General features: G+C 39.7%; 2 protein-coding genes across 2 annotated transcripts; both read right to left on the reverse strand.

The window, feature by feature from the left end:
• Positions 1–266: 266 nt before the first annotated feature.
• LOC6565513 (acanthoscurrin-2) lies at positions 267–6,708 on the reverse strand. The gene is made up of 4 exons (XM_032738118.2): positions 6,663–6,708; positions 6,450–6,606; positions 6,264–6,362; positions 267–616 (listed from the first exon to the last, which is right to left on the reverse strand). Exons 1-4 carry the CDS (start codon positions 6,666–6,668, stop codon positions 324–326), a joined length of 555 nt encoding a protein of 184 aa, XP_032594009.1. The 5' UTR covers positions 6,669–6,708; the 3' UTR covers positions 267–323.
• A 1,636-nt stretch (positions 6,709–8,344) lies between these two features.
• LOC6565512 (glycine-rich protein 5) lies at positions 8,345–9,209 on the reverse strand. Its single transcript, XM_032738117.2, has 3 exons — positions 9,091–9,209; positions 8,677–9,034; positions 8,345–8,631 (listed from the first exon to the last, which is right to left on the reverse strand). Exons 1-3 carry the CDS (start codon positions 9,094–9,096, stop codon positions 8,345–8,347), a joined length of 651 nt encoding a protein of 216 aa, XP_032594008.1. The 5' UTR covers positions 9,097–9,209.
• Positions 9,210–13,951: the final 4,742 nt, after the last annotated feature.

A 13,951-nucleotide genomic window follows, 5' to 3' on the forward strand; every position in this document is an offset into this window, starting at 1 on the left:
CAATGCCGTTAAGAAGAATTTGCAAAAATATTGGAAGCTTTACCGGAATTTATATAATTTAAGTACCAGAATCAGAATCGCAACCAAAATTCGTTTCGGTTTGAAACATTTGATTTAAATTCATTAATTTCAATTGGAATTTTCTGTTTATATTTTGCATTTATTTGCAGCTTAAAACTAACCAAAAAAAATTATTAAAAATAATTGAAAAACATTCAGTTAAAAAAAAACTTAAATGTAGTTGAACAACATTTAAATTGCTAGCTTTTTGGCTCCCTGTTTGAACTTGGCTTGAAGGCTTTTACTGGATAGCGGTCATTTATTTACCAGCCCTGGTTCCAGCCGCCGGAAGAGTAACCACCTTGGGAACCACCATAGCCGCCAGAGGAGTAACCGCCGCCATAATCACCACCATAGCCGCCCGAACCCCCCTGGTTGACGACTTTGACAATGATCACCTTAGAGGGCGCTGAGTGGCCGCCGGAATAGCCACCAGAATGGCCTCCTGAGTAGCCGCCCGAATATCCGCCAGAATGGCCGCCTGAGTAACCTCCGGAGTAGCCACCGGATTGTCCACCAGAGTAGCCACCGCCGCCGTATCCGCCGCCACCACCACCTCCCAGCTTGCCACCGAGTCCACCGCCAAGTCCTCCAAGTCCGCCACCGCCAAGTCCTCCACCGCCGCCAAGTCCACCCAATTTGCTTTGCAGAAGCTGAATAATGCCGCCGGCACCACCGCCACCACCGCCGCCACCACCGCCGCCGCCACCAAGAAGACTTTCAAAAGATGCCTGACTGCCGGCCAGCAGCGCAACGAGGATAACAAAGATGCAGGTAAATGGTTTCATCTTTCAATATATTTGGATCTCGATCACGGTTTTGATTTCGATGATGCCCAAGACAAGCGGAAGCGTTGACTAATTCTACAGCAGTGAATTCAACGCTCATTTATACCAAAAAAGTTGTCGAAACCAATACTCGAATTTACGAATATCGAATAGCGTAAATAACACAAAAGCATCAATGGCAGCTTCAGCATAGACATTAGCCTAACTTTTGAATTGAAGATAAAGCACGTGCTCTTAGTAGAGATGGTGTTTTTCAACAACAAATTGGCCGAGTTAACACAATGTGCACCACATGAATGAAAACCAAATTTGTTTTATTTTGTAATGCTCGTATTGTAGATTAAAATATAAGGGTATTCAATTGATGTGTATTTAGTCATGAAGGAAATGAGCATTTTTACTCAAAATAATATACAATTAATTGAATCAATGTTTTTTCTTTCTGCTGTTTTTTTTTTTTAATTTAGTATCGCGTTAACGTATTGTATTGTTTTCCTCGTGAGCGCGCTTATGCCAGACCAGAAAACACGAAAAGTCTTCACCTCTGGCCCAATGCTTTGACAATTTGTTGCTTTTGATCGTTTAAGCAATTAAAAGTATTAAAAATACACATTTTCATATTTGTATGTGCTACGATGTTGAAGATTTGTATTTGCTTTTGCCTAGCTAGCCGACGGGCCTTTTGTTTGCTGATTGTCGCCGATAACTAAGTATGCAAATCTTTACGCATGCGCGACTTAGTCTTGGGCATTGTTAATGCCCTGTAAACTAAAATGTGTGAAATAAGAGTATACTAAATTATATTTACTCATTATCAAATCTGGTATGCGATTGTATACAAATAAGTGTTCAATTAACTTCCAGGCTCTCATATAGGAACATTTAACAAAGTTTCTTTTTCTTGCCAGTTGTGCCAGTTGTATTCAAACTATTTTAGAACTATCGAATAGGAAACACACGAGTTCAAAGTTTGTAAAGTAACCAAGTAACTTTTGTCAAAAGTGGAGAGCCAAGAGTAGAGTTTTCATTAATAAGGTATGTGAGCCACTCCAGGGTATCGACTAGTTGAGCATAATCACCTTGCTCGTTGTGGTCAAGCCTTCGTTGACAACGCTGCTCGTCGATTCATTTGCCAACAAGTCAAACAAATTAACGGCGTTTGATCACATAAAAAGATAGACAAAAAAAAAACACCATCCTCAATGGATCAACAGTTTGTCAAACAGTCGACCACATCGCGAGCTTGCCCAACTGGTAAATGATATTTTGACAGATAGTCTTCAAGTAGCTGCTCAGGTGTTCTGCTCATTTGGAGTTCAAGGCGTCCCACGATAAGCGTGTTAAGTGGCCGGCACAGTTGGCAAAGAGGTAAACTGTAACGCGGAATCGGTCAATCAGGAAGCTAGTTTCCAAGTCGCTTCAATTGGCAACATAAGGCTTAGCCTAGTATCTAAACGTTCCCATCAACATCATCGCCTATAAATAGTGGCTATCTAGAACCGGTTCTTCGCCATGGCCCATGTTTTGGCACATATTTGCATTGGCAATAGACTGGGCTGTAGGCTATACAAACATATATTGGAACATACTAGGCATATTCTATATACATGTGAACACACCCATACATTTACACATATATGTATGTTTGTAGTTATTGGTACTAAGAAAATACAAATAATACTTTGGTTAGAACTAGCAAACTTCCAAAGTTCAATGCACTATGGCCTAATCAAAATTTATGCTAAGCTCGAATCCTCGAATCGAAATTATTCGCTGGCGATTTTCATTAGCACACTCCGAGTTTGGTTAACTAAAACATACATACATATGTATGTATATATTCTTTAGCTATAAATTCATTATCTATATAGCAAAAATAATGTTATGATTTGGATAATTATTCAATTTAGACTTTTATAAGGTCAGCCATGTTTGAATATTTCATAATTGTTCCTTTATATTAAAATTATAAAACACTTTAATATTTATTAATCGAACATTATTTTGTTGTCTTTATTTAAGTTATTTTAGCAAATTGGAATCGACAAAATTAAGAATGAATAAATAAGTGAATTTTGTGGCATAAAATATGATTAAAACTTTTGAAAAAAAATGATTATAGCAGTTATACGAAATTATGCATAAAATATTACTCATATATTTAGAGGTACAACAATTTGAAACTGCTGAAATTCTTGCAACCCGTGTTTAACGATCTACTTATGCGGTCACCATTGTATATTTTTACTTTTTTTTCCAAATCTTTTGATTTGAATTGTGGAAGCGTGCAGCACTATTCTTAACCATTTTTGCGGCCTCACGCTCCCGTCGCACCAAAGTGAAAATATAGTCTAAATAACACATCATGTGCCTTTGTTTTTCAGCATGTTGATTAGATCGAGATACAAATGTTTAGATACATTCTTTGGGTTAGCAGGTAACACGTTCTGCTACAATAGAAGAATATTCATTACTGCTACGACAGATGTAATAAAAGATGTTTCCCATCGCATTGCCATGAAATTAAAATATTTAATTATTTACCAACGCTAATGAAATTACAAGTTTAGTGGAAGAAGTGAATGTAAAGTTGCTTATTATTTTTGTTTTTTGTGGTGTCATCTTTATAACCATAAATATGCGAGTGCGGCTTATGGTTTCTAAAATGTATATGGTACTATTTGTAAACACTATATTCTATAAAGTTCCATATTTCTTGTTCATGAAAATATCATGTCCGAATTTTAAGTTTGACTGTCGTATTTTTTTAATTCAAGCTGATTTGCTTTTAGGAAATATCTTTCCATTATAATAAACTCTTATTATTAGACTAATGTCTTCAACATATTGAGCGAACCTCGTATGTACTGAGCATTGTCATTGTAGGATTGCAGTATTCTTGACGCTCATAAACTATAGCTGGCATAAAGTTATAATTATACTTAATGCAGCCTTGCTTAATGTGGCATGGGAACAGAGAGCATACGTATATGCATAAATAAGTTGGTGTGTTTGAATGCACGTATGTACATATGTATATAAATGGAATTGATTTGCATAAGCGGCTGCAGTTGCTGACTTTCCGCAGCAATTAGCAGTACACATAAATAATCATCTATATATGTAAATATATACCGTGATACATGCTTATGTATATCTTTGCCTTTTTGTAAGTAGTTAGAGATGTCTTATACATTTTAGCAAACTGAGCTCAGCAGTTAATTAATGAGACTGCAACACGTATAAATTGAAATAGATAAAGGTAGCCGGTGCAAACATAAAAATGGATATTTAATGCGAGATTAATTCACCACATTAATCCCCCTCAAAGACAATTACAGAAACATATTGTATATTCACATTCAATTATTATACCATTGCCGTGCAATGTAATGTATAAAATAGCTATATATATATATATATATATATATATATAACATAAAAATATAATATATATTTAAGGCCCCAATTACAGATCTTGAGACACTAAATTGAAATATGGACAGACATATCAACATATAACGTTATTTACCAAATATTTATAATTTATCTTTAATTGTTCATTCTTACTTTGAGAAAACTGGAAACAATTTACTAGAAGAATTTTTCTTTAATCTTCACATATTTCCCGTGACAAAACTTTTCTAAGAAATTTAAATTAGAAAATTTTTGTTTATGGCATGTGTTCTTGATTGTAGATTGAAGATTGGACTTAGAGGTGACAACATTCTTATTTATAATCGCAGTCTCTCAAGCTCTGTTCGTATCAGGCGTGAATTAGTTGGTTGCTTCACAGAGTTACGAAATAATTGGTCTTCACTCAATGCCACAATGTAAAGTTTACTCTATGCTTAACGCAGACATGCAATACGGTAAATATTTACTAGATGGCAATCCAGTTGAACACATCCAAACATACAAAATTCAAATACACAAAACACATTCAAAATCGTTAACAATTTTGATTTGTTTGTGTAATTGAATTGATCTCAGGCACAAAATGTAAAAACTACACAACTGCTAACGGCTTGGCCAAGGTTCTGAGCACGTCTCATGCAAGACACATCGACGCCAAAGCAGACGAGCCACAAAACGAAATCCACAAAGCAAAATCCACACATACTCACACAACTGATTTCAATAGCAAGCAAATACAAAAAATAAATCAGACAAAGGCAAACGGCGGAAGCTAAAAATCAAAGCGCAAAGATAAATTAGCGCACACGTGGAGTGAGGGGGGCAATAAATTAACAGCACGAGAAATATCGAAAAAGACTAACCACAACAACAAAAGCAGTTAACAATTGCGAATTGCATTTAATTGTGGTTAAATTTTGCAAGCAAATAGCTTCGGTGCCTGATGTGCAGCCAGTTAATCAGCCTTATCCTTTATGTTCCATTGTCTTGTGTCACTGAGCTGTCCAACCGGTCAGCCAGCTTCTCTCATCTGGCTGTGCATACCGTTGGGCAGCCAAGAGTAATCACTCAACTTTCGCTATTCACAGCCAAAACAGTGCTCTGACATTGAACTTCATTAACCCTTGCCTGAATGCGATACAAATCTCACGAGAGATGGTTAAGCAAACAGGTTTTACCTTGAGCGAAAGACTTCATTTCAGCAACGAACTTGCCGGCACTCTCACTAGCGCCCTCTATAGCTCAAGTCAGTGAAGACCAGTAAGCTGCAACATGGGCGCCATCTGTGGTCAGTAATTTTCATAACGAAGCGAATAGTGAATGACTTCGGTAACGAATTTCTATCGGAAGGTGATTCTAATAAAAAAAGGACACCTGTAAACTGTTCAATGTTCTAATCAACAGTTTAGTCATGTAATAGCGTGTCGACGCGCTTAGCTAGGATGCTAGAGATGCCAACCTTGTTGCACACTGCCGCGCTCTAGCGTTCAAGCCCGACAAACAAAAAGCTTTTTCTTGACTTTAAGCTTTACTACAATCGAATATCAACTATGTGGCAACACTATAAGAACATAAATGCATTTTCCGTTTGATTTAGTTACTTATTTATTCAGTTATTTGTATTCAATTTCTTGCGAACAAAACAATTTTAATCGTTCAACCAACCAGCACCACCATGTGAGCCGCCGCCACCAGATGAGCCGGATCCATGTGTCACAGAATAATCGAATGCGGCCGGATTGCCCCATGCGTTGCCACCGCCGCCTCCAGCGCCATAGCCGCCAGAACCAGCACCAGCTCCTTGCCAGCCGCCAGCACCGCTTCCACCAGCTCCTGCTCCTTGCCAGCCACCACCACCGCCAGCTCCGCCACCATAGCCTCCAGCGCTACCACCAGCTCCTGCTCCTTGCCAGCCACCACCACCGCCAGCTCCGCCACCATAGCCTCCAGCGCTACCACCAGCTCCTGCTCCTTGCCAGCCGCCAGCACCACCTCCACCGCCATAGCCTCCAGCGCCACCACCACCGCCTGCTCCCTTCCAGCCGCCAGCACCACCTCCTCCACCTCCTCCACCGCCATAGCCGCCGCGTCCACCACCTCCGCCAGTACTACCAATGTGCACCTTTGTTTTACCGTGACCCTGTGACACATGCGAGGTGAGACCAGCGCCATTTCTGAAACCACCGCCGCCGCCACCATGGCCGCCACCATAGCCACCACCGCCGCCGCCACCATGGCCGCCACCACCGCCATGTCCTCCTCCTGGCAGATAGCCACCACCACCGCCGCCACGCTGTCCAGCGTTAGCCAGCGCCAAGGTGGCCAGCAAGCAGACAAATACCTGAAAATGTCAAAGTTAGTTGGCACAGCAGAATATCCTTTTCCACATCCTTTTACCTTCATGTTGAGAATGGGATTAGTTGGTTGAACTAGTTTTAGTAGTTGTTGTTATCGTAGCTCTCGGGTTGCTGCTCCAAAAGCTTGTGATACTTCTTGCCTGCCACGCAGCACAATTTATAGCTGAAAAGTCTGTTCGATTTAGCTAATGATCAAACATCATAAAAGAAGAAACGAAAATCAAAAGGGAAAAAAAGTAAACTTGAAACATAAGTTTTATAGTTGTAGTGTCGAAAATTGAATAGCATTGCAGATATGTATAATATTCTAAGTTCATCCAAACGACGTCACAATACCGTTTTTAAATTTTGAAAGTTTGTTGTGAAATTTAGACAACAAGTTTGCAAGTCTGTGTGTAATTATTGGCGTGCCCAAGATACTCAATATTTCTTATTATACTCGCATGGTAGAAGAGTATATGGGTTTTGTGCAATGTCCGTCAACTTTTTTCGATGCCCTTGAAGCTAGCGACTTTAAACTTAAAATATATATTCGTCTATGCCCGGGTCACATAAAGCGCTAAAACTTGATTATACGGCTGGAAAACCGACAAGTTCGATTATCGCAAATTAATAAAAGTAAAAAGTTCCCACAATTTTAAGTTTCGAGTCACCAGATGTTGGCCGCTGGTAGCCTTATTCAAAGAGCGTCATATGTATTTGCGGTAAGAAAGAGGTAGACTACCAGGACAATCATCTGAAGAAGAAATTTCTGGTCGCGTCCACTTTCGACTCCTATAAGTTGCTGAAAACGTTATCGCACACAGTTTTAGAGATAGAGTCATCAGATCTAAAACTTAGGTGGGATGGCAGTGGGTGGCCGTGCCACGACCATGGCGTACCTTAATGACAGCCATTCTTAGCACACATGTTGTCAGTTCCCATAAAGCAATATAATAAAGTAGTTAAATCTTAATAATATTTGCATATCGGAGCCTTTAATTAGCTGGATTGGTCAACATATCCTTTCTTACAAAAATTCTTTTCTTACAGCAACTAAATTTTCAATCGATATGCTATATATTTGCAACATTTCAGGTGCATAACATATTTGTTGGATTGGTTGAGTTATCATCAAAAACAAACAATTCAATTAATCTTAAGTCTAATCAATATAGCTTCAAACGGAAAGACATTCGACAGACTTTAAGTCTGCCCTCATCATCACTAACGGTTTGGAGATAAACATCGATTCTATACTTATGTGGTCGTAGATGTGTCCAGCTTCGTCAAGACATTGGGGCTATCTGGCACTAGTAATCTGGTATCCATAAAGCACATCCATCGTCAAGCGATTGCACTGAATTTTCGGATAACGTCCACTCCCTCTTCAAAAACGGTAAAATCCTATATCTTCACTAATTTAAGAGCTTATGTTATCAAACTTGAAAGGGAGATTACTAAGAACCTCCTTCAAATTTCGGTATTTCTTTGCTACACCCACCCTGTTCTGTGACACCTGTTATCAGACGTCCGACTGCAACGTTCGAACTTGTTTTTGTTTCCTTTTTGCCTTAAAGCCATGCAGCAATATATATATATATATATATATATATATATATATATATATATATATATGTGTGTCATAAATGCACTTTCAGCGTCCAACATAAATTGCATCAGTTTCATTTAAGCAATCATTTATTCGTTTATTTGCATTCAATTCAGTTGAACAATATATTTTTAATCGTTCCACCAACCAGCACCACCGCCAGAACCGCCGCCAGCAGATGAACCGGAACCGGCGCCATGATTCACAGAATATTCGAATGCGGCCGGGTTACCCCAGGCATTGCCACCACCACCACCAGCTCCGCCACCATAGCCTCCAGCTCCTGCTCCTTGCCAGCCGCCACCACCGCCGCGTCCACCTCCAGCTCCGGCTCCTTGCCAGCCGCCACCACCGCCGCGTCCACCACCAGCTCCTGCTCCTTGCCAGCCACCACCACCGCCAGCTCCGCCACCATAGCCTCCAGCGCTACCACCAGCTCCTGCTCCTTGCCAGCCTCCAGCACCACCTCCACCACCGCCATAGCCGCCGCGTCCACCACCACCACCTGCTCCCTTCCAGCCGCCAGCACCACCTCCTCCACCGCCATAGCCGCCGCGTCCACCACCTCCGCCAGCACCACCAATGTGCACCTTTGTGTTACCGTAACCCTGTGACACATGCGAGGTGAGACCAGCGCCATTTCTGAAACCACCGCCGCCGCCACCATGGCCGCCACCATGGCCGCCACCATAGCCACCACCGCCGCCGCCACCATGGCCGCCACCACCGCCATGTCCTCCTCCTGGCAGATAGCCACCACCACCGCCGCCACGCTGTCCAGCGTTAGCCAGCGCCAAGGTGGCCAGCAAGCAGACAAATACCTGAAAATGTCAAAGTTAGTTGGCACAGCAGAATATCCTTTTCCACATCCTTTTACCTTCATGTTGAGAATGGGATTAGTTGGTTGAACTAGTTTTAGTAGTTGTTGTTATCGTAGCTCTCAGGTTGCTGCTCCAAAAGCTTGTGATGCTTCTTGCCTGCCACGCAGCACAATTTATAGCTGAAAATTCCCTTCGATTTTGTTAATTATCTTCAAGTTCTGTGGCAAACATCACAAAACAAAAGCAAACAAAAACAATACACATAATTAAAAAATAAAACTAATTTTAGAACTTTTAACTAAAAACTGAAACGAAAAGTAAGTTTTATTGTTGTAGTGTCGAAGATTGAATAGCATTGCAGACATGTATAATATTCTAGGTTCATCCAAACGATGTCACAACAACTTTGCAGAAGGTATTATAATTTTGTTGTGAATTTTGTAATGTGTTAATGGAGAAGACTTCGACCCTTGAAGTAAGTATATATTCTTGATCTGCATTAATGAAAGAGTCGCATAACCATATTCTGTTGGTCTGAACTAATAACAAAATATATCCGTCTAATTGCTGCATTGGATCGAATCACTATATCACAGAGATGTCGAAAGATACATGTTTGCTTACTAACAATAACAAAAACCAATCTTATTCAATTGTTGCTAGCGATGTTGAGGATTATAATTAGCAGATGGAGATTACAATTTGGTCAAGATATGTTATACTTGCAACTATTTAATAAGCGACTTCTAAATATGTTGTTATGGATCTGGAAATAAACCTACTATATCTATGCGCAGATGTCTTCGTCGATGGGACAAGTTGAACGACGAATTTAAAATACTCCCCAAAAGGGCATTAATATTCTTTGGCTTTGCTTTGTGCTGTTGCTCATCGTTCAATTCTAGAATAGCGCCTGCCATTTCCGAGTTGCTTCGCTCCGTGGGTTGCCTTTAATTAAAAATTCGAAGTCAATTTTAATGAAGAAAAAAAAAGAAGAAACTAATTGATTACTGGTTAGAAGACAGTAATTATACGGCAATTTGCCTGCGGCACACTTTGCGTAATGTGGCGCTCTGCTTAGCTTAAAAGCGACACCGAGTGGACGCACTGCGTCCAGTTGATGTGCTGACAGCGTGCCCAAAGTTCCGGCTTCAGATATGCGCATTTCGCAAATGCCGCGTGGGTCGAAGGCAAATAACAGCTGCAAAAAGTGCAGTTTTTACCGTTTTCATTGTTTTTGTTTTTTATTTTTTTTTGGTTTGTTTTGTTGTTGCCGTTTTTTTGAAAGTGAGCTCATCGCAAAAGCGCCAACAGCTTTAATTATGCAATGAAATTGCATAATGGTTTGCTAAACTTTCTGAAAATTATAGAAAGGAAACGACAACGCCAACAACTGCAATTGCAGTTAATGTTGCAGCTAAGTTCCACAAATCTCTACCTTGGGAATCCAACACCAACCATGATCATAGTCCTAACATATAAGTGCCTGCATAATTATCTTGATCTGGTCCCTATCTGGAGAATGTCGTGGGTGGAGAACCTATTCGTAGCGTTCATCTGGACATGTCGACATCGTACTAATGAAAAAAAAACTTTTGTTTGTCATATGCTGCCTATTTAACTTATAATCAGCAACAATACCGTTCAGAATAATATTTTCCGAATTTTGTTCCATATCTTTAAATTAGGATATTAGTTTATTGGGTCAAGGGCTCTCGTTAACCTTCGTAGGCGTACATTCCCCAAGGGAATTAACGGCTTCCAATGCTCTTTTCTCTCAGGATTAAACTATAATTACAAATCGGCAAAATACATTCTACTTATTGCTTTACTCGTTCGTGTCTACATAGAGCCAAGTATTTATGATTTCAGGTCACGCCGACTTTAGAGATATCTAAAAGCCGATATCTCCTAAAAAGTTGTAAGGAAGTTTATTAATGGACGGCAAAATGTTCTCGGCCCCAAAAAGGGCGAAAAACAGTATCTTACACAGTTTTAGAGCTACAGTCGAAAAACCTTGTTCGCTGTCTGAACTATGCCCTAAACAACTATTACTACACCACTGCCACCTTCGCAAATAATATCGTTTCAGCTGTGTTCAGCTGGTATTAGCTGTTATCAAAGAGCCATTTATATATATATATAAATATATTTCCGAGCAATCGGAATGCAAGCGCTTGGCACTTGAGCATAGCGAAAAGCTCGTAGCTCGGAGATAAAGGTTGAATTGGGTGCTCGCATACAAAACATACCACTCGCCACTTTCTTCAGCTCTCAAATGTGAGAGAAAGAGTCTTACACACTCTCTCTCTCTCTCTCTCTCTCTGTCTGTCACACTCTCTTTCTCTGCCACAGACAAACGCTGTTGACTGCAGCTGGCAGGTAATTGTCTACTGCTGGTAGGCATATGGATAGCCGGCTGTGGGCGCTCTTTCTTTTTCTCATTATCTTTCTCTCTGTGAGTGCTCTCTCTCTTGCCGGTGCCAGCGACAGATTTAACTGTCTGCCTAGGCGGGCTTCATTGGTGCTGCAGCAGATTTGGCCAAATCATTCCGTTGGGAAGTTGTAACTGGGAAACGTGTTCAACGGATTCAACACGCAGCTCCATCGTCGCGTCTTCGTCGTTGTCGTTGTCGCGCCTCGAGCTGCTGCAAGCGCGCGCATTTCGTGTTCGTTAGTTGTCCATTTGACTTATTGCCTTTGCGTTTGTGCAACTAATACAAAAAATTATAAAAAATTTATAAAAAAGATACACACGAGGAGTCCTTGACCCTAAGACGTTGCAAGCGGCCGTATTATTTGCTCGTGCGTGTCATATTTCGTATTGTGTATTTGTTTTGTTTTGATTTTTTTTCTATTTCTCGTATGCAACATTATTTAACAAATATTTGCAAATGCATCTGAAAAATGTTTTGTGTGATCTGAAGCCGTCAAGTATTCAAAATAGTTGCCTGCTTGCGCTTTCAAATTAATCACAGCAACAAACAAAAGAAATAGCAACAAATAAGTGCAGCAATCGGTTTCTTTTATTTACAAACAATTGACGCAGCTCAATTTTAATTATAAGGTTAGTCCCAAATATATATACACGTCTATCGATGTGTTACGAGTTCAATGTACTGCAAATAGATAAAAACAATACAGCAACAAATATTTTTATAATAATATGTTATTTAATGAAAAAATCAAATATTTAAATATAAATTGAATTTGAATATATACACAAATACATTTAAATTATTAATATTGTCATAAACGAACAAAATTAGAATTGTAAAATAATAAGAAAAAAAAGTTATATTATCATTATTCCATTGTTGATATTATGATAGTAACGAATATCACAAGCAACTACTTATAAACGTTATAAACTATAATCTTGAATATAAATATTTTCTCACACCAACAATTTTTAATTTGTAAATTTTGTCACATTCCGTTTTATTGGATGTATATACATCATAAACATGAGAAATGCTTAAGCCAGTCTTGCACCTAATGCTTTTTAATGCTTTGCTGATAATATTAGTTGAATATCAACATGATTGCTGTGCAATTTTTTATGAAAGTCCAAACAACGAAATCGTCTAGCTACTGTTCATGGTCTATTAATTGTCGGCCAGCTGATTTTCTTTTTAATATAAATTATATTTGGCGTTGGGGGTATTATTTTTTATGTGCATTTAATGCTATAATACGAGTCAAAGATAAATACTGGTATGCGCATAGTGAGAGAGTGAAGCAAGCAAAGCGCAACAGGCAATGCCCCACAGCACCTGACCAAAGACTGGACATCCAGCTAGCTTCCTGTCGCCTCTAATTGAAATCGAAATTGAAACGAAAACAATTCGCGTGCCTTTTAATGCGATTTGTTTCACACATTTGGACCCAATGCATGTGGTGCAGTTTTGCCAAGTTTACCACAGTGGCATTGTGAAATTGTTGTGTCTGCTTTTATTTTTTTCATTTTTATTTTTTACTGCATACAGAACAAAAGACTTAGGCAGCGAACTTGAAGTAGTATGCAGCTAAACATGAGTTGGAGCAATGCGCTTGCGGTTTTGTTTTTGGCAAACACATTGCGTGGCTTTCTCTACTCTTGACAAGCCCCATGCCGATTCTAAGTGCCATTGCTAATAAGCCAACAGTATCAGCATCACCAACAACAACAACAATGTGTTGTGGCAGGGCTTGTGTGTGTCTTTTTTCTTTTTTGTGTGTTGGGAGCTGGAGACGAAATCGCATGCTTGCTCACTTGGAAAACAGCAGTAGTTGCTGGCTCCGAAAACTAACTGAAATGGTATTAATTGCCACTCGCTCACACACGCACTGGCATACACACACATACACACACACACACACACACACACAAGTGCAACTAGTTGACTTTCATTGTCTTTGGCATTTGCGGTTTGCCGTTTGTTTAGCTAGTTGGCTTATTATGCCGTATGCTTTATGTCTAATGCTTGGATGCCTTTGTCTTTGACTGTGACTTCGACTCGAGGTTTACATACGCGTCAAGTTAATCACACTTTTAACTCCATTTCACATAATACTAATTTCATAATTTGAACCGCCACACCAACCAACGCATTGCCAATGGTGCCCCCAGAGACAGGCACATTGAGTTGTCATTTGCTGCTTGCCGCTCGCATTTTCACTTTTTCCACGACGACACTGATTACAATAAATCTCCTTTGCGTCAAGTTTACATTTAATTTAGCATAAGTGGAACTACGTATATATATATGTATATATGATTTTATTTTTTAAGGTTTTGCTTTATATGCTGCATGGCCATTTCTCAGTCAAGAAGAGCAGCAAGCTATAGGGCTGCTGGGAAACGTTTCAAGTGGGTGGCTGCTACTAGAATTCTGCAAACTTCGTGCCCCTTCCTGGGTGTTCATATGCCTATAA

This window comes from Drosophila grimshawi, unplaced genomic scaffold (assembly GCF_018153295.1).
Source record: "Drosophila grimshawi isolate 15287-2541.00 unplaced genomic scaffold, ASM1815329v1 contig_848, whole genome shotgun sequence".
Lineage (NCBI taxonomy): Eukaryota > Metazoa > Arthropoda > Insecta > Diptera > Drosophilidae > Drosophila > Drosophila grimshawi.